Raw genomic sequence first — 25,028 nt, forward strand, 5'->3', positions numbered from 1 at the left:
ACAGTCCTCAAGCCTGGTTTATTTCATTGCCTTCTCACTGCCAGTCTGCTTTCAAAGGTATCTATCTGGAGTTCATCTGAAATAGTTTTGAATGTAAAAACCTTTATGATTTTTGCTACAGGGCTGAGTCTTACTAGGCCTTGGTGTTCAAAGTCTATTTCAAACATGTCTTACTACCTTAAGTCTAAAACAAGGACATTTCAACCCTTCAAGGCCCCAAGTTTCTTGGCTCTATTCCTTTTCAATTCTGCTTACAATGAGCCAGTTCTTCCCTAAGCTTCAGTCTTTCTCAGATATTTATGATGTAAAAGTCGACACAGAACATGAGTCTTCAACCCATCCTCTTAGACTAGAGCTCCAGGCTATGTAGTTAATATGATCAACCTTCCCAGTTGCCACAGGAGATACTTTTACCAGATGTTTTGCCCCCTGAATAACATGGGTCTCTATTTTTCTACCCTACCTATGTCTATTTCCTTCTTGACCCCCAAGACAGTGTCTTATTTTAGGTTTTTTGGTGAACATCCCATTTCAGTACCAATTTCTGTATTAACATAGGCTAACTGTTGTAACACACCCCAAATATCAGTAGCTTCACAAAATACAACCTTACCTCTCCTTCACTAACAACCCAATGTGGGTCCAAGTCCACAGAGGTAGGAAGACACTTCCTACTATCATTCCAGAAACAGGCTAGCAGCAACTCTGCCATTTTCACCTGCTTTCACGGTTGCCCTCGCCTTCAGTGTTCAACTGGAAGATGATAGAAGAGAGAATCAAGCTTGAGCAGTTTTCACTGTCCGGCCCTGAAACTGGTATATACCACTTCTCGCACAAAATCAGTTGCCAGCCACACCTAGCTGAAGGAGAGGTGGGGAAACGCAGACTAGCTCCGGGCCCAGTTAGAAGAAACCACCTAACCCAGTTTTCACCTCACAGAAAATACCCATTTCTCAATGTCTGGTCAGGGAACAGTCTTCGTTTTGACTCCCAGTTAATACAGCTGAGACCGTTCATTCTGAACTGTTGAGAATTGGTTTCCTATTGTTGAGGGTTCGGGACTTTTCTGTCTCAGAGCTTCTAAGTGATGTGTGTCTGTGTTTAATTTTTTTTAAATTTAAAGTGACTTATTAATCATTTTGAGATTTATGAGTAACTCAGAAACATCCTGGGGTGGTAACCAAGTGGAGTCATTGCCTTTGTGGATTTGTGCTGTGGGGCCTTAATATGAAAGGTTTTCAATGTACGTGTACCAGCTGGTCTGTATGGGGAGTAGCTTGGGGAAATCTCCCCTTGTTCTGTTACACTTCCTTATCTATTTAAAAAGAACGATGGGAGGAAAGGATACTTCTAGTTGGAGGCAAGAGGTAATTATTTTGCTCTTGTTCAGATCTCAATCTTTTGATAATTTCATTTCAAATGAGACTTCTAGTACTCAAAGTGGTAGAAATTGTGAGGAGTTAATATATAAACTTAGAAACTATCAGGAAGGTAAATGCATTGGGAGGTTTATGGCAGGAATCTATATGCCTATAGGTTGGAGGAGGAAATGAAAGGATAGGGTATACATTTAAAAGTAGAAATACAAAAGTAGGAACATAAGAACTGAAAAAAGAACACAGAGCTAAAATTAAAATACATAGTAAGCAGAGCATATCGCCACCTTACAGAAAAGGGCTAAATCATCCCCAGATCCCGCATCCCTGGTCAGAGCTAGTGGTGTACTAATGGGACTAGCCAACGTCACCAATCCTTACCTGTGCATTTTGTCCCAGAAAAAGACATTAGAGCAGGAGTGGCTTGGTTCCTCCTAGAAAGCTACTAAAAGCCAACCTTTCCCCTATTGGACTTCAGGGATCTGAAATTGAGGTACCCTGAGCAAAAAGAACTCCACCGCCCCCCACCTGCCCCTCTCACAGTCTTCCCCAAGAAGTAAGTGCAACTTCAGCTTTCCAGGTGCTCACTCGAAACCTTTACTTCTTTCTTTCACAAGCAACACAACGCATCCTAAAGTCTGCTGGCTTCGGTTCAAAGTACATTTGAAAGCTGATCATTTCTAGAACCCTGGTCCCAGGCACCATCCCGTCTTACCTGGGTTGCTGCAATAGGTCTCCCTGCTCCTGTCCATGTCTACCTACATTCTGTCCTCAGCACAGCCAGGATGGGCCTGTTAACCCTGATCACACCTCTCAGCACCCTTCCGTGGGTCCTGTCTACCTCTCTGACGTCAACTCCCTGAATTCACCATGCTTGGTAAGGTCTTCATATTTGCTGTTTCCTTATGGAATGCTCTTTCCCCAGACCCTGTCATGGCCTTTTCTCTCACTTCCTTTAGGTCTTTACTCAAATATCTCAGAAAGGCTTCTCTGGCTACTTCAGTAAAATCGAAGCCATGTGCCTCCACTTCCTATGTCACTTCTCTTCATTTTTCTCCTTAGTACTGACCACTACCTAACATACTCTGTGTTTCACTGCTGTGTCTTTTTTTTATTAAGTTTGTCCCCCTTAGAACATAAGCTCCATGAGGGTAGGGATTTATATCTGTCCTTTTCGCTACTGTAGCAACAGTACCTAAGACTGTGCTCAGTGCACAGGGGCACTTGGATGTGCCTTGAGTTCACCGGTAACACCATCACGCTGCCTCTGTTTCTCGTCTCAGAGGCCCTAAGGGGTTGTACTGTAGGTGGACTGACTGGCAGAACTGTGCTTGAAACCCAGCCAGGTCACTGAAGTCAGACTGCAAATTTAGGGGCTCTAGCCCAGGATGATTGCTGAGTTTGAGCTTAATGAAGATTCAAAGACATGACATTCTGAGGTTAGTAAGTGTGTAGGCTTCCATATTAACCCACATAGAAGACTAATTTGGAACACTGGCAAACAGCACCTCTCAGCTGTGATTGTACAGACGTTGACCATAGTTCCTCATCCATTTTCTTCCTAAAACAGAAAAGCCCAAAACAGGTATAAAGAGAAGCAGCCTTCTATTTGGCCCTAGTTCTCTTCTGTCCTTTCACTTCTGTGGACAGCTAAAAAAATTTTCTGCATCTCTACTGAATTAACAGTCAGAAGATATTAATTCAATAAACATTGAGTATCATGTGCCAGACACTGAATTGGTGCTGTGAATACAGCATGCAAGAACTGAGCAAAGATATGTTCCCCTAGAGCTTACACTATAGCAGTCTCTTTGAAGAGTTAACGACAAACAAAGAAAATGCCAGGTAGTCGATTGGCATGCTGGATAGGCCTAGAGGCTGCTTAGGGTTGAGTAGTCAAGGAGAAAGGTCTTCTGAAAGTTGACATTTAAGTTGAGACCTGACTGACAAGAAGGCTGCTGCTAAGTGAGGATTTAGGATATATTGTGTTAGGCTAGGCTGAGGGAACAAAGAGGCCAACAATGTCAATAATTCACTGCAAAAAAAGTCTTTATCTTGCCTGTGTTACAGTCCAAGACAAGTTCCTGCTTGAAGGGCAGCACTCCATGCAATGATTCAGGGAACCAGGCTTTTCACATCTTGTAAGTCTGACACCCCTTTTGCTTCATTTCACCTTCTGGAAGAAGAAACAGCGTGAAGAAGGAATATCCACTCTCTTGGAAGCCCAGCCTAGAGGTGGATTGCTTTATTTCTGTTCACGTTCCATTCGAGAGCAGATAAAATAGCCATGCCTACTGCAAAGGAGGCTGGGGAATGTAGTCTAGCCCTGTACCTGGCTTACAGTGTTCCCGCTGTGGAGAGAGCAGGTTTCAGGGAGCAGTAGAGGCCTCTGCTACAATGGAGCAGAGCAACCCTGCAAAGACCCTCAGAGGTGAACGCACTAACATGTTTGAGAAACAAAAGGTTGTGGGGCCTGCACACACCAGCAGAGAAATTGAGAGATGAGTCATGGAGAGAGGTTGTATCAGACCAGCTGTAGCCTTGGAGGCCAAAGAAAAGGGTAGAGATGTCATTCCACATGCTATGTCAGGAAGCTAGTGGAGGCTTTTAAGCTAGGAGGTTAATGTCCCAATTTTCAACCCATCTTGCTGACTGGACAGTAAAGAGGAGGGAACTGTAACACTTTAAAATAAGATCATCTAGATTAAAGCTGCCTTGTTTTGGTTTACTCGGTCCTAGTGTTAAAGATGGTCTGTACTTGTAGGTGCTGGAGTGAAGGCATGGGAATCTGGAGCATTGCTGTTACGTACAACCAGCCCCTCCTATCTCTCCTTCTCAGGTGGAGATCAACTTTACCAGCCTGACGGCCAAGGACATATTTACTCCCTCCTTTGGAAATGCAAATATATTCGCCTGGAGTTTGGGGAAAGGAAGGAATTAGTCTCTTAAACTATCCTCCACCTTTCTTTTTTTTTTTTTAACAGTCATGACCAATGACCTTTTAAGGATGTGACAGAATCTTTTCCTATCTTTTTCCTCTCTGAGGCAGTACACACCTTTGGAAAGAAGAGTAAAGGAGACCCATGGGCCAAATCTGTGGTGTCTCTACAATCGTATCTGCTTTTCCAAGTGGTTCCCTCATCTGATGGAGTTTAACAGTGGGAGACCTAGGTGACGACAACACTGTAAAAAGAAGAACAAAATTCATTTTTCCTTTGTCACTAGTTTGGAAACTAAGAGTATCTGCCCAAGGCTTTAGCATGAGTCAGTTGAGGCTTTTGACTCCTGATGCCTCAGAATCTCATGCACTTTGCACGTGCTCAGTAAAGTCTTGAGCAATAAATAAATGAGCTTCGGTTGAGTTTACAGGACTCCCAATAACAAGATTGATAGGCATCCTGAGTTTTTTGTTTGTTTGTTTTTATGTTTCTGAGTTGCCTTGTTTTTGACAGGCAAGGATGGATTCCATATTTGAGATCTGGGCATGGGGCAATTACCTGCCCGTGAACACATACTTGGCCCCCTCCCCTTCCTTCAAGAAGTCTTGTGAGAGTAAAATGTGCCTCTCTTCTCCCACCCACTTACATACCTATGCAAACCTTAGGAATTAAGTAGGCAGTGAGATGGTACGTTCCTGTTGAATATTATAAAAAGTTGACTGTGCCCATCCCCCAGTGATGAAGGTGAAAACAATATGCAGAAATGCCGCATTCGTACATCATAGGTATACCACCAAGCAATAAAGACATCCATTGAGGCTGTCATGTGCCCAAGCCTCAAGTAGCCATTTATAAGAAGGTGGTGCCCAGCAGAAGGTGCAGCCTCAAAAATGACTTGCTATTAAACAGCAGGGAAGAACCACAAAGCTCACTGGTTCTGCTGTGGGCTGAATGGATTCTCAGGAACCTGAGTTGCAGCCGATAACAAGTTTGGTCATGTAGGCCCTAGCTTGGGTGGAGTGGGCCGGGAGCACACCAAGGCTATTAGATTGGTCACTCAAGCCAGCTTCCTCCTATTTGCCACACACACCTTTGGACACCTGACAGTTGCCTTCCTCATTCAAAGTAATGTGTCCTCTGCTCTCGGCCTTTTCTCTACCTGGCCAGCAACTGCAGCCTCCATTCCCACCTGTCATTCTACCTGTCACTCTACACAGGCTGTTCTCTCTTATTTTCCAGAACACATTTTCATAAGAAAATGCCCTGGGTTTAGAGACTCATCCTATGAGTAGTATGAATAAATGTAAAGGGACGTGGGGCGTTGTTGCGGTGTGCTTTAGGGCTGAGGGTTTTCCCTAAAGAGTTATAGACCAAGCTCCTATGAGTACTATGAAGAAATGTAAAGGGATCTTTGGCTCAGAAGAGGATACAAATGGTTTCTGGGCTCTACCATTTGCTTATGATTTTAGGCAAATTGTCCCCATCTGAGTTTCTTCATCTGTACAAGAAGTGCTTTGTGAGGATACATGAGACACATGTATGTAAAGCACTTAGTTCAGTGCATGGCCCATAGTACTCAGCACCTACCATCATCATTATAATGAAGGACTCTTGCCCTTGATCCTGAAGTGGTAATAGAATAGTTTCTCAAGTAGTCGTCCAATCCGAGTTTCACAAGTAGCTGTTCTTTTCTTTTCCTGACACATGATTTTGTTCCCTTATGCAGTCACAAAAAAGCAAAACAAAATAACCACCATCTTGGGTCTCCTCTGGTGAGACTGAGGGATGGGAAGGCATCTTTTGGGTGTGTTTGGGGTGTGGGAGGGGGCCCATCTAGAATAAGCCCTAGAATCAGTGTTTCAGGTGGGTACCAGGCTGACCAGGTCTGGGAGGCTGAGGGAGGGGTAGCCTAAGCACGGAAGAGGGAAAATGGGAGAGGGGGTGGTCAGCAGAGATTAGGAACTGGGGTATTTTAAGAATAAAAAGAGGGGACAAATATTTATATATATAGTTTATATATATACACACATAGATGCATTATTTTTATATATACTCATTTCGTGCACCTGAAATGTCAATTCCTTCTCAGTTTTTTTTAATGATAAAATGAATATATATTGACATTTAAAAAAAAGAATGGAAAGGGGGGGGAGTAATGGATGTATCAGGAATGAATTTATTCGGGGGCCAAATGAGTCGTTAGCCAGGTAAGAGACCGAGAACTCAAAGTGGAGGTGGCTTTAAGAGACGGTGACTTTGGAGAGGGGTGTGTGTAGGGATGTGGGGCGTCGTGCTTCAGGGCTGAGGGGGTCGGGGCCCCGGGACCTGTGGCCGCGCCGAGGAGCTGGGAGACGGAGAGGCTGGGCAGGGGCCCTGGGACTGAAGGTGACGCGCAGAGGGTGAGTTCTGGAGGTGGGAAGGGGGTGCTGTGGGCCCCGACTTCAAACCACCTGGCAGCTCAGGCCTGGGGGGAGGGGGGCAGGGACCGCGGGCAGGGGGTCGGGGGGCCGGGGGGCCAGGGGCCGGGCTCCGCAGAGGGCAGGCTGAGGCGGGGTGCCGGGGACCCTGGGCTGGGGGGCGGGGGCCGGCATGGTGGGGGCCTCGGGGGCGAGGCGGGGGGTGCCGAGAGGGCGTCCGGGCCCCGCGGTCCGTCGGGGCCTCCAGGGTCCCCGGCCGGAGCGGGCGGCAGGGCTCGGGGCCGCCGGGGGAGCCCCGGGGGCCCCGGTTTGCTGGGCCGAGGCCGGAGGTCGTGGGCTGGCGAGGGCCGGGCGCCCGGGCCCGAGCCCGGGGGTGCCCGCGGGGCCCCGGGGTCGCCAGGCGCGGGCGAGGCGCCGCGTCCCAGCCCGGCCGCCGGCCGTGGCGCCGCCCCGCCTGACATCAGTTCCTGCCGCCGCCGCCGCCGCGCACAGCCCGCGGCCTCCTTCCCGGCGGAGCGAGGCCCGCGCGAGGCGAGGGCCGGGCGGCGGGCGCCGGGCCCCGCGGCCGGCACGACGGAGCCCCCGCACGGCCGGCGGCAGCGGTGGGCGGCGGCCCCGGGCCCCCGGCGCGGGAAGCGGCGGCGGCGCGGCGGCGGCGGCGGCGCCATGGAGCCGCAGGAGGTGAAGGACCGGATCCTGGAGAACATCTCGCTGTCGGTGAAGAAGGTGAGCGCGGCCTGCGCCCCCCGGCCCGGGCCCGCCACCCCGGCCAGCGCCCCCTGCTTCCGCCGGGCCGGGGGTCCCGCCTGTTCCCGCGGCGCGGGGACACCGCCCTTCCCCCCTGCGACCCCGGGGACGGGGGGCCGCGGGAGCCCCGGCAGCCGGAGGGGAAGCGGGGCCGCTCACGTGAGTGCCGCGGCGGCCGAGCTATTTTTAAAGAACAAAGTTGAGGTCAGCATCGTCAGAGGTCCCACCAGCCGGGCCCGGGGGCCCCGTGTCACTTCGGGCGGCCGCGACCCACCGTACCCCCCACCCGAGCAGCGGAAAACCCGGGAGGACCTCGGGCCGCCGCGCATCCCCGGGCGGCATCCCCGCATCCCCGGGCGGCCTCGCCGAGCCCCACAGCCGGGGCAACGCCGCGGATAAGCAGCTCCGGTTTGCCCAGTTCTGGGTCACGTTGCCTCTGGTCCTGGGAAGTTCCCTGCATGATTTTGCTCAGTGTTGGCAGTTTTGAGGAGGCTTATTTCAGAGCTTTGACCGAGAACCTGAAGTGCCCGGGGATTGCCGTTTGGATGGTGACCCGGGGAACTTGGTGACACCACAGACACTTGGTTGTCTGGGGCCCCCTGTAGTAGAGATCATTATGCTAATTCTAGGTAGAAAAAATATTACCTATTAAGGGTGTGTAGAATATACGTGTGAGGAAGTCTGCTTATCTGAAAAGGGGTCCTGAGCTAGAAGGTAGACTTCAAACTCCCCTAAAACCAAACCAGGATTGACAATCATTTGAGGAATGTTGTTGATTTTTTTCCCCCAGATTTGAATTTCTGTCTCACCTGATGGTCACAGAAACTTGGGGGGTGGGGGCGGGCGGGAAGATGCCTTAGGTGGGGGAAAAGTCTCATTAGAGTATTTTAATTACCTCAACAAGCCAAAATGAAGAGAATTAATTAAATCAACCATTATATTTAAATGATTGTTTTTCCCCCATTTAAATTCCTCAAGAGACACATAGGCGAGCAATTTTACCTTTTGTAAAGGTCAGCGTGGCTTGAAAAGAAAAATAGATTCAAAATGCTCTTACCAAAATGTTTCTTTAAAAGGATAGTCAAAAATACCATTACAGACATCCAACACAAGTTTTCTTTATTTTAGTTTTCTTGAGCTCTGCCCATGCAATTGGGCCACAGTTTTTGCTTATTCAAGGAGTGCAGGATGAGCAAGTACTTTGCTAAAAAGCAATACATCTTTCGTAATGGAAAAGAAAGGAAGACTGCTGACCCTTCTAATCTCATCTGGGCTGATTGTGGCTTCAGGTAGACCAAGTGTTTTGTCTTTGGATTTCCCATAAATAAGGTGGAAATACCCAGGTAGAAAAAAGGTAGACATGGACACTCATCTATTAGGATAAATCTTTCTGAAGGTAGAACTCCACTCTGTAAATCAGGCTGCCATTTACGAAGGAGTTGGGTATGCTTGTCAAGATTCTTCTAATTCTGTGTATTTGAACAAGCACATTTTATTGAGCTGTGATGCACACCAGACGGTGTCAGTCACACACTAGAAGTCGGAAACCCGTCCCTGGGTGCATCACAACCAAAGGCGTATCTAGCATCATGGTTAAGAGCATGGATTCTGGAGTTCTGGCTGCCTGGGTTGAATCTGCCCTGCTAGTTAATAACCCTGTAACCTTTTAACCTTCACTCACCTCCCTATGTCTCTATTTTCTCATCTGTGAAGCAAAGGTAAAATTAGGGTTGATGTGAAGATTTAATGAGAGTATGTATATAGAGTGTTTAGTCTGTGCTTGACCCATTGTTAATGAGTTGTCTTAGTCTGTTTGGGCTGCTGTAACAAACTACAATAGACTGGGTGGCTTGTAAACAACATACATTTATTTGTGACATTTCTAGATGTTGGAAGTCTGAAAACAGGGTGCCAGTGTGGTTGAGTTCTAGCGAGGGCCTCTCCTCTGGGCTGCAGACTGCTGACGTCTCCTTGTGTCCTCACGTGGCAGAAGGGACAAGGGGGCGCTCTGGGCCTCTTTTGTAAGGACATTAATCCCATCCCTGAGGGTTCCACTCTCATGAGCTACTCACCTCCCAAAGGCCTCACCTCCTAAACCATCACACTGGGGGTTAGGATTTCAGCATACGTATATGAATTTGGGGGGACATAAACAAAAGCTGAAGCTTTTTCTGTTTGTGGTAGAGCCAATTCCTTACTTGTACAAGGTCTGAAGATGGCCAAGTGCCTGACCACTGAAAGGTTGTTAAATGTCACCATTTGGACTTGTTACCCACTTCCTTTGTATGCTGTGTTTCAGAGAACTGTTTTGATTCCTTGCCTCATGACGTGCGTTTGGTTTTCTCAATCAGAGCATCTGCTTCTCGTAGGAATCGATTAGCAGTAGGCAGTGAGGGCTAGCAGTCTTGAGATCAGATTTGTCCTTAAACGCCAGACTACCCAAATTTGTTATACGGCACTTTGAGAATTGCTTCACATTTTTCTTCCATCCTACGGCTAGTAAAATGGTCTTACCAATCCTTTTATAAGGATGTTGCATGAAGAAAATGAGGTGTGCATTTCTGCAAAAAAAAGACCAGTTGCACATTAGTATGTTTGCAAAAGGCATTTTAGAACTTCTTATTGGACTAGAATATACTTACAGAAAATAGAATATTCCTACACTCCTGAATGTAACGCTGAAGGAGTTCTCACAAAGTGAACACATCCACTTGCCAGCTCCTAGGTCAAGAAAAGAACATCTTCATCCAAGAAGCCGCCCATGTTCTCCTTCCAGAAACTGCGTGCCCAAATGGAACCACTCTTCCCAAGCAGTATTGTCGAGTTTAGCTATTTTCACATCGGGATTTTATGATGATGAACATACACTGTAACACTAGAGAAATGAGATGGCTGTTGTCCTACGGACAAACAAGGGAACCTGTGCTCAGATGGGAATTCCAGCAGGATTCCTGGGGGTTCAGAGAGAATTGGAATTAATAGCACAATCAGAAGAAAATGATAACAATGAAAACCAAATTCCATATGAAAGGGAGAGAGAATCAGAAACACCCCAGGTGCAGATAGTAAAGCTTGTGGTTACTGAGTTGTTAATAGAGAGCCATGTCCAAGTCAAAGACAGGGCTGGCAGTTTGCATTGGCATGAGGTTCTACCAAATAGCGTGTTCTCCAGAGGAGGGGGAGGCAGTGCTTTTCATAAAGGTTTGGTCTTGTTTTGAGGAGCCGGGGTGTTCTGCAGGCTAACAGAGGCTCTCTGCTAGAAGCAGCAGCCTCTGCGCTCCAATAGTTTGGTTGGAGAGAGAGTTATAAAAATATCTAGGGCAAGGAGAAGGTCTCCGAGAGGGAGGGCTCAGCTGAGTCTTGGCAAATTGGTAGAATTCAGAGAAAAAGAAGCAGGTATTAAAGATAGAAGGAACAGCCTCAACATCCCCAAGGAAGCGGGAATGTCCAGATGGTCTTCTGAGGACAGTGAGGAGACAGACCAGTCCCGGGGTGCTGAGGCTTCTGCCCGATGTGGCTAGAAAGTGCTTTCTGTGGAGGCTGTACAACATGGTGGATACTAACACAGGCTTCTGGGGTACCCGGAACTGGGGCTGGATTTGAATTCTGGGTTTGTCACTGACCTTGTCAACCCTGGCAAATTACTGGACCCCTATTAACTCAGCAGTGAGAACTTACTCATAATGTTGTAGTGAGAATTAAATTACAGGAGGTAATATGCTTAAAACACTTGGCCCAATACCTAGCACATGACAAGGCCTAGATAGAATATTAGTGACCACTACCACTAGTAAGGGTCTGTGTAAGCACTGCGCTTTACTCTTGTGCAGTTTTCAGTCACAGTCTTCAAGCTCAGGGTTTGTCAAACTTTTTCTTAAAATGCCAGATGGTAAATATTTATAGCCCATCTGGTCTTTGTTGCCACTATTCCGCTTTGCCCTGTGGGTCATAAGCAACCACAGACTATCCGTACATGCTTGGGTATGGCTGCGTTCCCATAAACCCTCATTTACAAAAACAGGTAGCAGGCTGTTCTTCGTACATGTACATGTGTGCACACACAAAAGCCCATGCAGGGTGGACTAGGGATCACTTTCAGAGAAATTGGTATACCCATCTTACAGTTTATAAAATTTCTGTTGTTACTGTGTTTTTGCACATTATACCTGGCTTGTGGAATGAATATGGACATTTGTAAATCCCATCACATGTCCATGTGTTTAGTTTTTCAAAAAATATTTACTGAGTACCTTCCACATGTCCCCGCTGTCCAAGGCCTTAGGAGGGTGGTAGTAAGCAGATAAGACCCCTGCCCACATGGAGCGGATATTCCAGCAGGTGGAGATGAGGATGAATTAGTGGACAAACGCATGCAAAGGTGGTTTCAGATTGTGATGTGTGTTACCAAGGCATGAGGCAGGAAAATGTGGTAAAGAATTGGCAGGGGAGTCCGCAGCGGAGGAGGTGATCAGGGAAGACCGGCCTAAGGAGGTGACGTGGCATGCAACGACAGACACAGACTAGGACAAGAGAAGGAGACATTGTTCTAAGAAAACGTAAATTGTTTAAAAACAATTTTTAAAGTTTTAAAAACCTGTCTTAAAAACACAGACATAGCTCAGAAGTATGTAAAATAAAAGTCAGTGTCTCCTGCTCTCTATCTTCTCAGCCCCAATTCTCCTCCCCTTGAACAGGGTAATAAGGGAATTTCAATAAAGTAACCATCGCTCAGGGAATGTTCCGGGTCGTGACAGCCGCCTCTCACCTAAGCTCTGTCTCTGGCCCTCATCTAGGGTGGATGTACTGCCGTGCCAGTTTGGGCTCTGAGTGAGGGGCTCTTTCTGGCCAGGCACAGCCTGCCTTTTGCAGGGGTCTCCCGGGGCAGGTCCACTGGCGCCGGCGAATGAGCTGCAGCTGTTGGACGTCCTCGCCAGACGCTGCGGCTCGAAGGCTGGCTTGCATGGTGTGCTTTTGTTTCCGATTTTCCACCCCTTCAGATGAGTTAGATCTGCCAGTACTTTAAAAATTAGCTAAAGCAGCTCTTTTCTAGAGAGTAGTTAAATATATGTGGGAATTATATTGACCATTTGGTTTCGATCAATAGTTTTGTTCTCTCTGACTTCATGGAAAAACTCTTTAAGAGTTCTGAGAATCCCTAAGGACCTGGTCACCTGGGTGAGATCTATATAAAATAACATCTACATACACGTTTTCTTATCCAGAGTTCTAGGAGTCAGGGTGGCTTGTGCTCACTGCTTCCCCTGCCCCTGCTCTTGTGTTGGCAGTAGCTGTTTGTTCCTGTTCTCTCAGAATAGAGGCTTCTAGTGGGGGATGTGAGGGACCCGAAGCCCCCAGGCAAGAGGCACAGTAAGTGTGCACCTGAGCCCGTGAGTGACCCAACCCAGGCCCATAATTAGATCCAGTGGAGAGGCGATAACCTCTTTCTCTGAACCCTTTCCCGCTCAGTTTTAAGATACGGGTCTTGTTTTACGAAATGCTTCTCCAACGTGAGGTCTCTGTTTGAAGCTGTGTGGCATTGTGGGCCTTTCCATTCTCTCACAACACCCTGGGTCCCCTTTTCTCTATGGCTTGGTTCTAGCAGTAGGCCCACCCAGACTGAGAGGCCCTGTTTCTGACTGGAGGCCAGGCAGAAGCTCGCATGCACGTGAGTTAGACAGACAGGGCGCCATCTGGCAACAGCAGGCCCCTGTTCCTGTTCCGTTGGCGGGTGGGGGCACCAGCTGTCTCCCTGTGGTCACTCTATAGCCATAGTTAAGACTCCCCAGTTTGAGACAGAGCCATGGTGATTCCTTTGGGTCCCCCTCAAAACTCCTCCAGCCAAAGCCCATTTGGAAAAGAAATTCCCACCAGAATTGAAAATGTGCCAGCTGACAAAAAATGTAGGTCTAAAAACTGATGTTGAGTAAGGGGCAGAGTGGTCAAGACCTGTTCTCATGTGGACAGAAAGGAACTGGCACTGAGAGTGTGGGAAGAAGGTCGGCTCTTGAAGGCACTGTTTTCCTCCTCGAGTCGTCAGTGCCCATCTGGGGCGTCAGGACTCACCACCACGGCGGGAGGAGGATGCCCCCAAAGCTGGCAGTGCCCTTATGTCCAAGGAAAGCAATGGGGCTTCTCTCCATTAGGATAAAAAGCTCTCCTGGGTGGCCTCACTCCTGGTAAAGCAGGTTTCTTAGCTTGAGACCTGGAACCCCACAGAGCGATGTGGAGTGACCAGCTCTGGGCCCAGAGCTCTTCCCCATGGGACTCTCAGCCAGGCAGCAGGCTGGTTAGTTTGGGTGGATCTTCCTTATTATCTCTATCCTCCTCCTTATTGCTGCTTGCTTAAGGTGCGAACATTCTAGAACTTCCATTTGAGGCAGGAAAATAAGGACAGTTTCCAGGAGAGTCCATTTGGCTGGAGCTGAAAGGTCAGGTCATTGATCTTTGGTTGTTATAACCACCTGGGTCCTGAGAGTGTCCCCTCTGTGTCGCCCCCAGCAAAGCAGCTGGCCCTGCCACGTAGATATCCTCCTCCATTTTATATATTTGTAATTTATCTTCCCCACCCCCCTTGCTTGTAAGTGTTTACAAACATTATAGAAATACATTAGGAAGAAGGTATTCATTTCCTGTAATTTCCCCTTCTCCCCAGATAACCATACTAAAGAGTCGGAACTAACAGATTCTAAGAAACTCAGTCGTAGATGAGAACAAGAAAAAAACTAATGTGGATTTGAAATCCACAAAAATCTCCAAACTTAATTTTTGTAAGTAACCTCTGGTCACACTCACCCAGGGTTCTTTATTTTTGGTGGCACGCAGTGGGGCGTGAGGCGTCCAAACGCACGGAGAGGAAGGGGAGTAAAACCACCAGAGGAGCCCTTACGGTTACTGTCTTCAGCACCTGCTCTTCACGCACATTTACTCAGTCACACTCACGGCAAACTTGCAGAGTAGATCATGATCCCTATTTAACATGCGAGGGAAACGAAGTTTAGAGAAGCAACCTGCCCAGGATTATGCACGCCAAGGGGGCGGCACTGGATTTGACCCGTTTCTGGCTCGTGCTCTCCATTTCTGTGAGCCGTTTGCATCTCCATGATGTCTGTCTTGAATTATAACAGGCCATCAGCCCGTCTCCACGGGTCAGTCTTGCAGGTCAGGCTTCCCTAAAACCACCTGATCACATAACCGGTGTTTGTCAAGTGAGCTGACGTGCTGAGGACTCCTAGTCACCAGGAATTGTGGGTGAATGGAACCCGCCAAGCCCCTGCCCCCTTGTGCTTACACTCCAGAAGAGCAGCAGGCATTAAACAAATCACAGTGGGTTAGGTGTGCATCGCAGGCCCTCCCTGATGCCTTCGAATAACCGTTATCGGTTTATGATCTGCGGAGTTCCTGACATGCCTCCTAACCCTGTATTTACGTCTTCAGCCTCTCAAGTCTCTGACTGTATTGCACAGGCCTTGGACTGGAGGCCAAGGTCCTCCCTTTAGACAGACTTGATGACCGTTTCCTTGGAATGAGATGGTTGTCTGGGCGAGGAGAGCATTCATGAAGTCATGTTGCAGGGACAGCAGAGGAAAGGGAAGGGGAAGATGAACACAGAGCTGATGACGGCTCCCAGGCTTTGAAAGACTGATGAAAATAAGGCTTTTTTTCAGTCTTAGCGAAGAGCATTCCGCCTGTTCCTGCTTCCAGTCCAGTGGTCGAAGTGTGGGGCAGAATCTTGTGTGTTGCATGTTCTTTCAGGCCATTGGTTGGCTTCTGGGACCCTGGTGTTTGCCTGGGGACCTCTTGGCAGAGCCATTTAAGTATTTTCTTTCCCACTTTGAAAGGAGTCCTTGGTCGCTTCATAAGAGGTCCAGTTCTATGCTGAGTCCAGAGGCAGGACGTCCTAGTGCCTTGGGACACTCCCCTCCCGGGAAGGAGAAGCATCTAACCGCCTTTAGAAATCATGATTCTGTCAAATTACCCTAAAGATCTGTGCCCAGCTAGGCCAGTCCTCTTGTGTTGTCATTGTTCCAACACCCCAAAGAAGGCACAGAGGAAATGGAATCCACGGATAGTTCAAGTTCCTGCTTTTTTCAGCTTTCCCTCCATATCTTTCAGCAGGGCTGCCAGTAAAGCAGGGAGCCTGGCAGCTCTCCAGCAGAGGGGCCAATGAGGAGTCATTCAGGAGGGAGGAAAGAAACCCATGTAACTGGGTGTGTTCAGTGGCAAATGGATGGTTAAGAAGCATTGATTTCACCCAACTTGCTTTAGGAACAACGTACGCCCATGGTAAACAAACAGCACACCCTTTATGAGGACTGTACGTGTGGGGGTGCCAGTCAGGCCCAGGATGCCACCCAGCCTGGGCACAAGCTGTTCCTGGGCAGGGGCATTCGTGCCCACCAAGAAACCAGGCTGAGCATTTCTGAACTGCAGGATCTCTGATTGGTTTTTGTGCGTGGGTGATTTCTGGATTCTCCAGCACTTAACTCTGCTGTAACTGGTTGTCACTGGGAAGGAAACATCACCACGCTAAGGTGGGAGGGGGTCTCAGGTTAGGGATTTTAAAATTAGGAGAGTAAGAAACATTGCAGTTGCCTGGAGGGTGGGGTGTGGGCAGTGGACACCCCGTCGGCCTACACCTCTGTTGACACTCGTGTTGTCTAGGAAGGAAGTGACTAGTACATTCATGCCTCAGTTCCCCAGCCCCCACCTCCCATGCTATGGAGTCCTGTGAATGACCCAGAGCACTTCTTAGATGGTCACAGCAGGTGCCCCTGGCCACTGCTTCATCCCCAGGCAGGATGGGAGCAGCTGGCCTCCAGGAGTAGCTGCCTCTCTGGTGTCTGAGCGTCTCTGGCCAGGGCTCTGCAGTAAAGCAGAAGGGCCCCGGGACAGAGCCGGGAGGTACAGGAAGTGTCTCTACCTCCCTGGGCCCTGGTGTGTCTACCTGCATAAGGAGGGTTCTGGCTAAGTGGTTATTTTTCTTATCTTGAACACATATACTGACAGCCTCTCTCCTTCACTCTGGCTCCCCTGACACACCTTCCTGAAGAAGAGGCCCCAGGAAACTGCTTTGTAACTAGTGATTTCTAAGGGCTCTTCTGCTTTTAGATTCTGAAATTCTTCCACGAGGCCAGCACCCAGCCTTGTCTTCAATTCCACTGGAGATTCTCTACAGAAGTGCTATTGGCAGTGGCCTTCTGTCCCTTGTGTCGGTCCCCTCTCTGCCTCTGTCCTGCAGATAAGGGGGGAGACGCGATGAGACATCGAAGATCTGAAAGGACCAGCCAGGGGACTGAAGGCGTAACAGCGCAAGAGTCATGCCAAAAAGGCACTCCTCATATTTATTGAGCAAATGAACTCAAACATCCAAAGAATTCTGAGTAGGGGGTTCAACACAGGACCAACACACAGTCATCTGACCTTGAGTCCAGCCCTAGGGCGTGATGCTCCTCATGGACACCGACACCATGTGAGCGCGGTCACGAGTTATAGGAACTGTTTTATCTTTACTCATTCTGTTATTGATCATGTATCAGGAGTTGTAGGAGAAACAATCAGGTCATATGTATTCGTACATCTGCTTCCTATATTACTTGATTTATGTATTAATCCCATTAATCCCACACCCTTAGATCATGTAAAACAAGCATGGTTGTTCTTTAGAAGCTTTGCTAAAACTTCAGAGACTCCAGCCTGCCTGCCTTATTTGTTTATTTGTTTGTTTCCTTGTTTATTTTTTGAGGGGACGGATGCTGAGTGCTGGCCTTTCCTTCAAATCCTTGAGAATATGTGCCTGAAGCCAGTGCAGACTGCTGGTGCAGGGTCAGGGCGGGGAGGTTGTTCGGTGGCCTCCCTGAAGAGGACTGGGGAGCTCTGACCATACCAACCCTTCTCCAGCTGTCTCTGATACAGACGAGCCCTCTTAGGGTCCCTCTCTCTGGGGAGGTCCCAGCATCAAGGCTTGGGGACATCCTGACCCCAAAGGTAACAGGTGGCATCACGTGGCTTGACCTCTGCCTGTCCTCTGCGGGTCTGCCTTGGAGGGAAGAGTGAACATCCGTGAGGACCACAGGGGCAGTTTGACTCGTCGGCAGCCACACAGTGAATCAAATTCCAAAGGCAAGTCTGGCAGCGGCCCCACAAGGCTCATCCCTCTCCTGTAGGGCACCTGCCGCAGGCCAGGTGAGAGGCAGCCTCATAAGAGGTGGCCCCGAGGCTCCTGCGGCTCAGGGTGGCTCGGAGTTTGAGTTGAGCTCATGTAACTTGGGCCATCATTGATTTAATTTTTAAAAAAGGTCATTTGAGGTCAGGTGCAATCCATCCTTCCTTCAGTTTGGGTATTTTCTACTCTTGGATTTTCACCTCCTAGACCTGGACTGCTGAGGCTGTTCTAAACGTCCTGTGGTCTAAATATACCTGGTCTCCATGGAGCCAGTAGGGCGGCTGCTATTACCTGGCAACGTCCCTCCTGGGCAGCCAAAGAGAGCTGGGTTTCTCCTACATCATAAGTGTGTGTGCTCGTGTGTGCTAAGCAGGGCAGCGGTGGGGAGCGGTGGGGGCCTGCGGGGGCGGTATTGGAGGGGAGCAGGCCTAGCTCAGTCCTGTAGTGGCCCAGCAGTTCACACAGGTACATACAGCCCTGTGCCTGTTCAACCTCACAGACTCCCCTGCCATTGTCGGGGCAAGGATTGTTATCCTGCTCTGTAAATACAGGCTTGGAGACCCCCCCAGGACCCTCCTTAGTCCCCCCACCTTGCAGCCTGTGAGTAGGTAGCAGAGTCAGATTCCAGATCGCCCTTTTGTTTGCTGGGCAGCACCACAGTCTCTTCAGTCTTGACTGATCAAGGAGAAAGGAAGGCACCTGTAACCATCTTATTTCCATTTGGCTATTTATAATCGTCCACAGCTACCTTTGAGTTACCTTTTAGGAACCAGTTCTGGAAAGATTTCTTGGTACCAACCATACAATTAGAAATTATTTCGTGGTTATGTGTCTGTAAAAGACAAGGCAGAGAGGGCTGGCTGTGGCAGCTCAGAGCAGAGAGTGGGACTAACCCTACTTTAAATGCTGAGTCAGGCGTTTCTTGGCTTGCTGGAGTGTGCCACCCACATTTCCCCGCAGCCACGGGATCTGGCACGGTCTTGCGAAGGCCATTCTTCCCAGAGTGCTTGGCAGGGAGCACTGTCCTCCTGTCTTTGAGAAAGTGGGCTGAGCCCAGCTCTTCCGGCCCTGGTGCCTGAGCGCACCCAGTCGGGAGCAGGGAAAGAAGAGCAGCTGAGCCAGTCCAGGGTGTGGTCTGGGAACATGCCTTTGAGATGAGGCCTAAATTAAGGCACTTCAGGGAAACCACAGCTTTGAAAAATTAATTACTTTAAATCTTAATCCCTCTCTCCATTCTTAGCCAACCTTGCTTATTTTTAAGTTTTCTTCTCATGAGAACTTTTTCACGCCCCTACCATCAAGCATACCAGCCCACCTGCTACAGGGCCCCCATCCGTGGCTACCCCTCCCCTGGGCAGTGGACCCCATCCTGTCTTTCCTGTTCAAGGACTTGACTCCATTACCCCATTTTCTTGCCACCCTTTTGGTAAAATTGGTGAAAAGAGTTCTCCACATTGCTGCCTCCTCTTATCTCCTCCTCCTTCCTCCCCTCCCCCTCCCTTCCCCTCTCCTTCTCCTTCCTCCCCTCCCCCTCCCTTCCCCTCTCCTTCCTCCCCTCCCCCTCCCTTCCCCTCTCCTTCCTCCCCTCCCCCTCCCTTCCCCTCTCCTTCCTCCCCTCCCCCTCCCTTCCCCTCTCCTTCCTCCCCTCCCCCTCCCTTCCCCTCTCCTTCCTCCCCTCCCCCTCCCTTCCCCTCTCCTTCTCCTTCCTCCCCTCCCCCTCCCTTCCCCTCTCCTTCCTCCCCTCCCCCTCCCTTCCCCTCTCCTTCCTCCCCTCCCCCTCCCCTCCCCTCTCCTTCCTCCCCTCCCCCTCCCTTCCCCTCTCCTTCCTCCCCTCCTTTCTTCCTCTTCCTCCTGCTCCTCTTCCTTTTCCTTCTAACCAAAAACAGCACATACTGTTCAGTTTGCTGAAGCCCCAAGTACAGGTCTTTTCATCTCATGGACTGTCTTGGGTCAGTTGTACCCCCATCCCTCTGTTATTTTGAAGCAGATCCCAGACACCCATAAATTTTTCATAAACATTGCTCAAAGATGAGGATTCTTTTTTTTTATCATTAAGGTATCCTTGACATACAATCTTATGAAGGTTTCATATGAGCAGCGCTGTGGTTACTACATTCAGCATATTAGCAAGTCCCCCCCCCACCCCACTGCAGTCACTGCCCATCAGCACAGTAAGATGCCACAGAGTCCCTACTTGTCTTCTCTGTGCTACACTGCCTTCCCCGTGACCCCCCCACACCATGTGTGCCAATCGTAATGCCCCTTAATCCCCTTCTCCCTCTGTCCCCACCCGCCCTCCCCACCCCGTTTTCCTTTGGTAACCGCTAGTCCATTCTTGGGTTCTGTGCTTCTGCTGCTGCTTTGTTCCTTCAGTTTTGCTTTGTTCTTATACTCCACATATGTCCACAGATGAGTGAAATCATTTGGTACTTGTCTTTCTCCACCTGGCTTATTTCACTGAGCATAATAGCCTCCAGCTCCATCTATGTTGTTGCAAATGGTAGGATTTGTTTTCTTCTTATGGCTGAATAATATTCCATTGTGTATATGTACCACAAAAGATGGGGATTATTTTCTCACATAACCCAGTACCACTGTTACACCTTTAAAAATCTAATAATAATTTTTCCTTGATATTATCAAATATCTAAGTTTTCAAGTGCTAATTGCTTCATCAACGTCATTTTAAATGCCTCGTTTGCTTGAAACACATACTCTCATCTCCTTGCCAAGCTCCTTCCAGGCTTGCATCCCTACCCCTCCACTTCAACTGCCTTCACCAAGGTTCCTAGCGCCTCCCTTTATGTGGGGATGTGACCCAGATGACTTGGTTACTCCCTCCCTTTGGACAATTTCTGCACTTGGCCTCTGGAGCACACTCCGTCCAGATTTTCCATTGGCTGTGCCCTCTCAGACTAAGGCAGAGATCCTCAGCCCTGGCTGGGCATTATAATTATCTGGGGAGTGTTTTTTTAAATGCTGGCTCCTCGGCCCCACCTCCAGAGTTTCTGCGTGAGCCAATTTGGGAACATGCCTGGGCACTGTGTGTTCCTCCAGTCCCCCAGGTGGTTCTGTTGACCAGACTGGAGTATGCTGGCTCAGTCCTGAGACGCTCCTCTCTCTGCACTCCCAAGATAATCTCGGCCAGTTCTACAGCTTTAAATGCCACCTAAAGGCTGATAGCCCTCACCTATCCTGAATCCTTGGCACCTTCCTTTCTCTCATAGCCCACATCTAATCCATCAATAAATCCCTGGGGCATCACCTTCAGAGCAGATGTTGAATCTGACCCTGTCTCACTTTTGCACTGTAGTCAGTTCCAAGCCTCCGTTATCCATCTGCACTGGTGGTGGCCTCCCAGCCAGTCTCTCTGCATCCATGTGGCCTCCCACAGTCTGCATATACACCACACAGAAGCTGTAGTGGCCTTGTAACATTATATTGGATTATGTTACTTCCCTGTTTTCAACCTCTGATCAAACTGGTAATGAAAAACAAAGTCCTTCCCATGGCCTGTATGACTGCACATGCTCTGCCCTTGGCTGCCGTCTGACCTCGTGTCACACACTCACATCCTTGCTCCCTGAGCTCCAGCCATACTGGTCTCCTTAGCGTAGCCCCTGGCTCGGGACCTTTGCACCTGCTGTCCCTCTAACTAGAATACTCTTCTCCTAGAGACCTAAATAGTCATTTCCTCAGTGAGATCTTCTCTGACCCCATATTTATAATAGACCCCCTGTATCCTGCTTTGTTATTTTATAGCATCATTACTCCCTGACACAATAGTATCTATTTGCACATAGCTTATCTCCATTTGCTGCCAGAATGTAAGTTTTACAGGGACAAGGATTTCCGTTTAAGAATAGCACCTGATATGTACATAGTAGGTGATCAGTAAATATTTGTTGAAACATGAATTTTCGAGGCTTGAGACTCCCCTTCTGGCCACTGCTGAGCTGTGGGCAAGAGACAGCTGCCAACCCAGCCTGTCACTGGTGTGTGCTCCCTGCCTCCTCTGCTTAAGGCTCAAGACCAGAGGTCAGCAAACTTTTTCTATAAAGGGCCAGATAATAAATATTGTAGATTCTGCAGCCATGCAGCCACTGTTGCATCTTCTCAACCCTGCTGCCATAGCACGAAAGCAGCTGCAGATAATACAGAAACAAATAGGCATGGCTATGTTCTAATAAGGCCTTATTTATAAAAACAGGAGGTGGACCCACTGGGCCATAGTTTGTGGACCCCTTGTCTGAAATTCTCTGCCTTTTCCCCAAATCTCCATAGACAGAAAGGAAACACTCAAAACTGCTTGGCAATCTGATCAGCAGAATGAATTTCTTTGCAGAAGTGGGGAAATTCCTCTTGCAGCAACTGTGGCTTGTGTTAACCAAAAGGATGGCGAGAGTACTTACTAGGCAAGCTTTCTTAAAGAAGCTGCTCTAGCTTTTCCCGTTGGTCCACCTGCCGAGAAGTAGAGCTGCCGAGTCACGGAGCTCATATCCACTTTCGGCTTTTTAGTTCTTGTGACCTGAAAAAGAAGGGCTACATTTCTCTTTCTTGGAAAAGAAGAGAACATTTTATATGCATTATTCCTTCAGGGGTTTGACCCCAGGTTAGATGACAAGACCTGGGTTTAAATTCTGGCTCTACCACTTACTAGCTTTGTGACCTACTTTGTGGGATTGCTGTGATGACTAGTGTCTGTGAAGCACGTCATCACCATCATCATTGTAGCTGCTAACATTGTTCTCCAGATATCACACACTTTGATAAATACAAGTATTATCTGAACCCTCACAACAGCCTATAGGGAAGCCCACTTTACAGATGAGGAAACTGAGTTTAGAGAGGTTAAAGTAACTTGCCCACAGTCATCACACCATGAGTGAGTAGCAGAGCCCACATTCAAACCCAAGTTTTCTGACCCCCAAATCCATACTCTTAACCACTCTGCCTTCCTAGTGCACACAGTAAGCACTCAATAAGTGATGGCTCAAATTAGAACTGGTATTCTCCACCAGCAAGTATTGTATGTAACTGAGGAGTAATTTGGAATAAAGGTTGGTAATTGTGCTTCCAGGCTGTTGTGTCCACTCATTCTATAGCTCAGGGGCCCTCATTCATTCCACATGAGCCTGCCTCCCACCCTGCGTTCTCAGAGCCTGCTGACCTTCCTGGGGCACTGAGTGCCTGCCTGCTGCCTCTGCAGCCAAGGGAGAATCCCTCGGCTGTTGGCCTTCATGTCACACTTCGCTGACCCACCGTCAAAGTGGGAGCTCAAGCTGTTAACAGAGCTCCAAAAGTTCTTCTGCCACTGATTCAAGGACATCCCCTTCCTACTTCCTGCTCCTCCCAAGAACCTTACTGGGCTGTAGCGTTGATTCAAGATCTCCTTGTCTCTCTGAGATCCTGGAAAATCTTTATCGCCTGCTGTGAAAGAGTGGTTAAAGAGTAGGCCTTGGGAGCCACTGCTAGTGAGCTAGTGGACAGAATTTTAGTTCTTGAGAGCAGAGTACATCTTTGTGTCTTGTTTGCACCTGCTTTTATGTTTAGCCGAGTGCTGTGTCGTTGGTTTGACTAAGAATATGGGTTCATTATTCTTAATCATTTCGGCTAATGGTTATTAAGCACTTGCTGCTTATCAGGATCTATGCTAGGCCTTTTGTATGCTTTAAATTATTTGATCCCTAAACCAGCTATTTGGAAGTTCCAATAGAACTCTCTGCAATGATGAAAATGTTCTATATGTACACTGTCCAATACAGTAGCCACTAGCTAGCCCCATGTGGCTATTGAGCACCTGAAGTGTGACTAGTGCAACTGAAGAACTGAATTTTTAATTTTATTTAATTTTAGTTAATTTAAATAGTCACATGTAGCTAGTAGCTACAGTATTGGATAGCTCAGCTCTAAACTATCCTTTCAACCCATTTTACAGATGAGAGAAAAATGAGAGAGGGTTAGGTATTTTGCCAAAGGTGTTCAGCTCTCTAGGAGCAGAGCCAGGCTTTGGACCCAGGCCTCCTGAGAGAGCCCTTGCTCTCCATCACCATATTACACACTTTTTTATTGTGCTTTCTGCAGAAATTGTTTCCTGGTTGCAGAGTACTCCCTAACTTGTCATGCCCTGTGTATGTATGCAACCCACCTTGAAATAAACATGCAGGACCTATCTAAAGAAGGCTGTGATACCAAAAGATGTACAAGTCCACCTGCATAAATGGAAAAGAAATTGCACGTTCCTGGGTAGGAAGACTCACTATTGCAAAGATAGCATTTCTCCCCACAAGTAACCTGTGGATTCAGTACAATTTTACCTCCACATCCAAAAGGAAACTGTAATGACATTTGATTCTAAAAGAATATGCCAGAATAGAAAAAACAGTTTTGAAAAAAGAATATTTGGGGGATGGGGCAGACTTTTTCTGCCCATGTCAAAGTGACGAATAAATGAAAATAATTAAAAGTAAGAGACTAGTACAGCAATAGACAATGGCCAGTTAATCAAAACAGTCTAGAAAGGTGACATATTAAATCACAGATCAGTAGGGGACCATTAATAAATGTGGGAAATGGGTTATGTGTACAGAAAATAATAAAGCAGGATCCTTACCTCATGTCATTTGTAAAGTGAAGGTCTAAACATAAAAGAAACCAAAAAGTCCTAAATCTACAGAGGCATAAAAAAGTATAAAGGAAATGATTGACATATTTGACTGCATCAAAAATAAAAATTTCTCAAAAGGAAAACAACACCATAGGCAAAGCTTAAAGGTCAATGACATTGGGGAAAAAAAACAAAGACAAAAAACAGCAACAAAAGGAATTAAATCCTTAATGAATGAAGAGCTGCAACAGATGAATGAGAGTAAGGAGAAGATAGCGCAGAGGTTTAAACAGGCAATTCACAGGAAATGAAATACAAATGGGTAATAAGGATGTTCGACTTCATTAATGATCAGAGAAATACAATTTAAAACAATTAGGTACCATCTTTCACCAAGTGGACTGGCAAGAATTAGACTATATACAGTGTTGTATATAATGGTGGGGGTGGGGCGCCAACGCGGTGGAAATGTAAGCTAATCCAACCTTTCAGAAGGGCAAATGGCAGGATCCAGCCATTTTTACAATGCAATGCATTTTACAATGCAATTGTAAATATGCATGTTCTTCGGGCCTGCAGTTCCACTGTAAGGACTCACCACACAGAAATACCCGCACCAGGATACATGGGTGTTCTGACGTTCATTGCAATATTATGTGTAATATCCAAGAATTGGAGACAATAGCCATTATCTAACAATGGGCAAAGCATGGTACATTATATTTTAGGGTACGGTGTGGCTCTGCAAAAGAATATAGTGGATCTGCTATATTATGTTAT

The 25,028-nt window shown here is 47.9% G+C and overlaps 1 protein-coding gene and 1 long non-coding RNA gene across 3 annotated transcripts in view; both read left to right on the plus strand.

Moving 5' to 3' along the window:
- The first annotated feature begins 2,000 nt into the window (after nucleotides 1-2,000).
- LOC108383583 (uncharacterized) lies at nucleotides 2,001-4,337 on the plus strand. Its single transcript, XR_001849810.3, has 3 exons — nucleotides 2,001-2,253; nucleotides 3,447-3,517; nucleotides 4,216-4,337. It is a non-coding gene; the product is annotated as an uncharacterized lncRNA (long non-coding RNA).
- Nucleotides 4,338-7,267: 2,930 nt separating this feature from the next.
- PLEKHM2 (pleckstrin homology and RUN domain containing M2) overlaps nucleotides 7,268-25,028 on the plus strand; it is a 35,239-nt gene continuing 17,478 nt past the window's right edge. Inside the window, exon 1 of one of the 2 annotated variants that reach the window (XM_073233255.1) lies at nucleotides 7,268-7,458. In XM_073233255.1, the coding sequence (XP_073089356.1) occupies nucleotides 7,399-7,458 (60 nt within the window). In that variant the 5' untranslated portion in view covers nucleotides 7,268-7,398. The remainder of the gene's footprint in view (nucleotides 7,459-25,028) is intronic. The other variant, XM_036999540.2, reaches the window with a different exon arrangement.

The sequence above is a fragment of the Manis javanica genome, chromosome 4 (assembly GCF_040802235.1).
Source record: "Manis javanica isolate MJ-LG chromosome 4, MJ_LKY, whole genome shotgun sequence".
In the NCBI taxonomy this organism is placed as follows: Eukaryota; Metazoa; Chordata; class Mammalia; order Pholidota; family Manidae; genus Manis; species Manis javanica.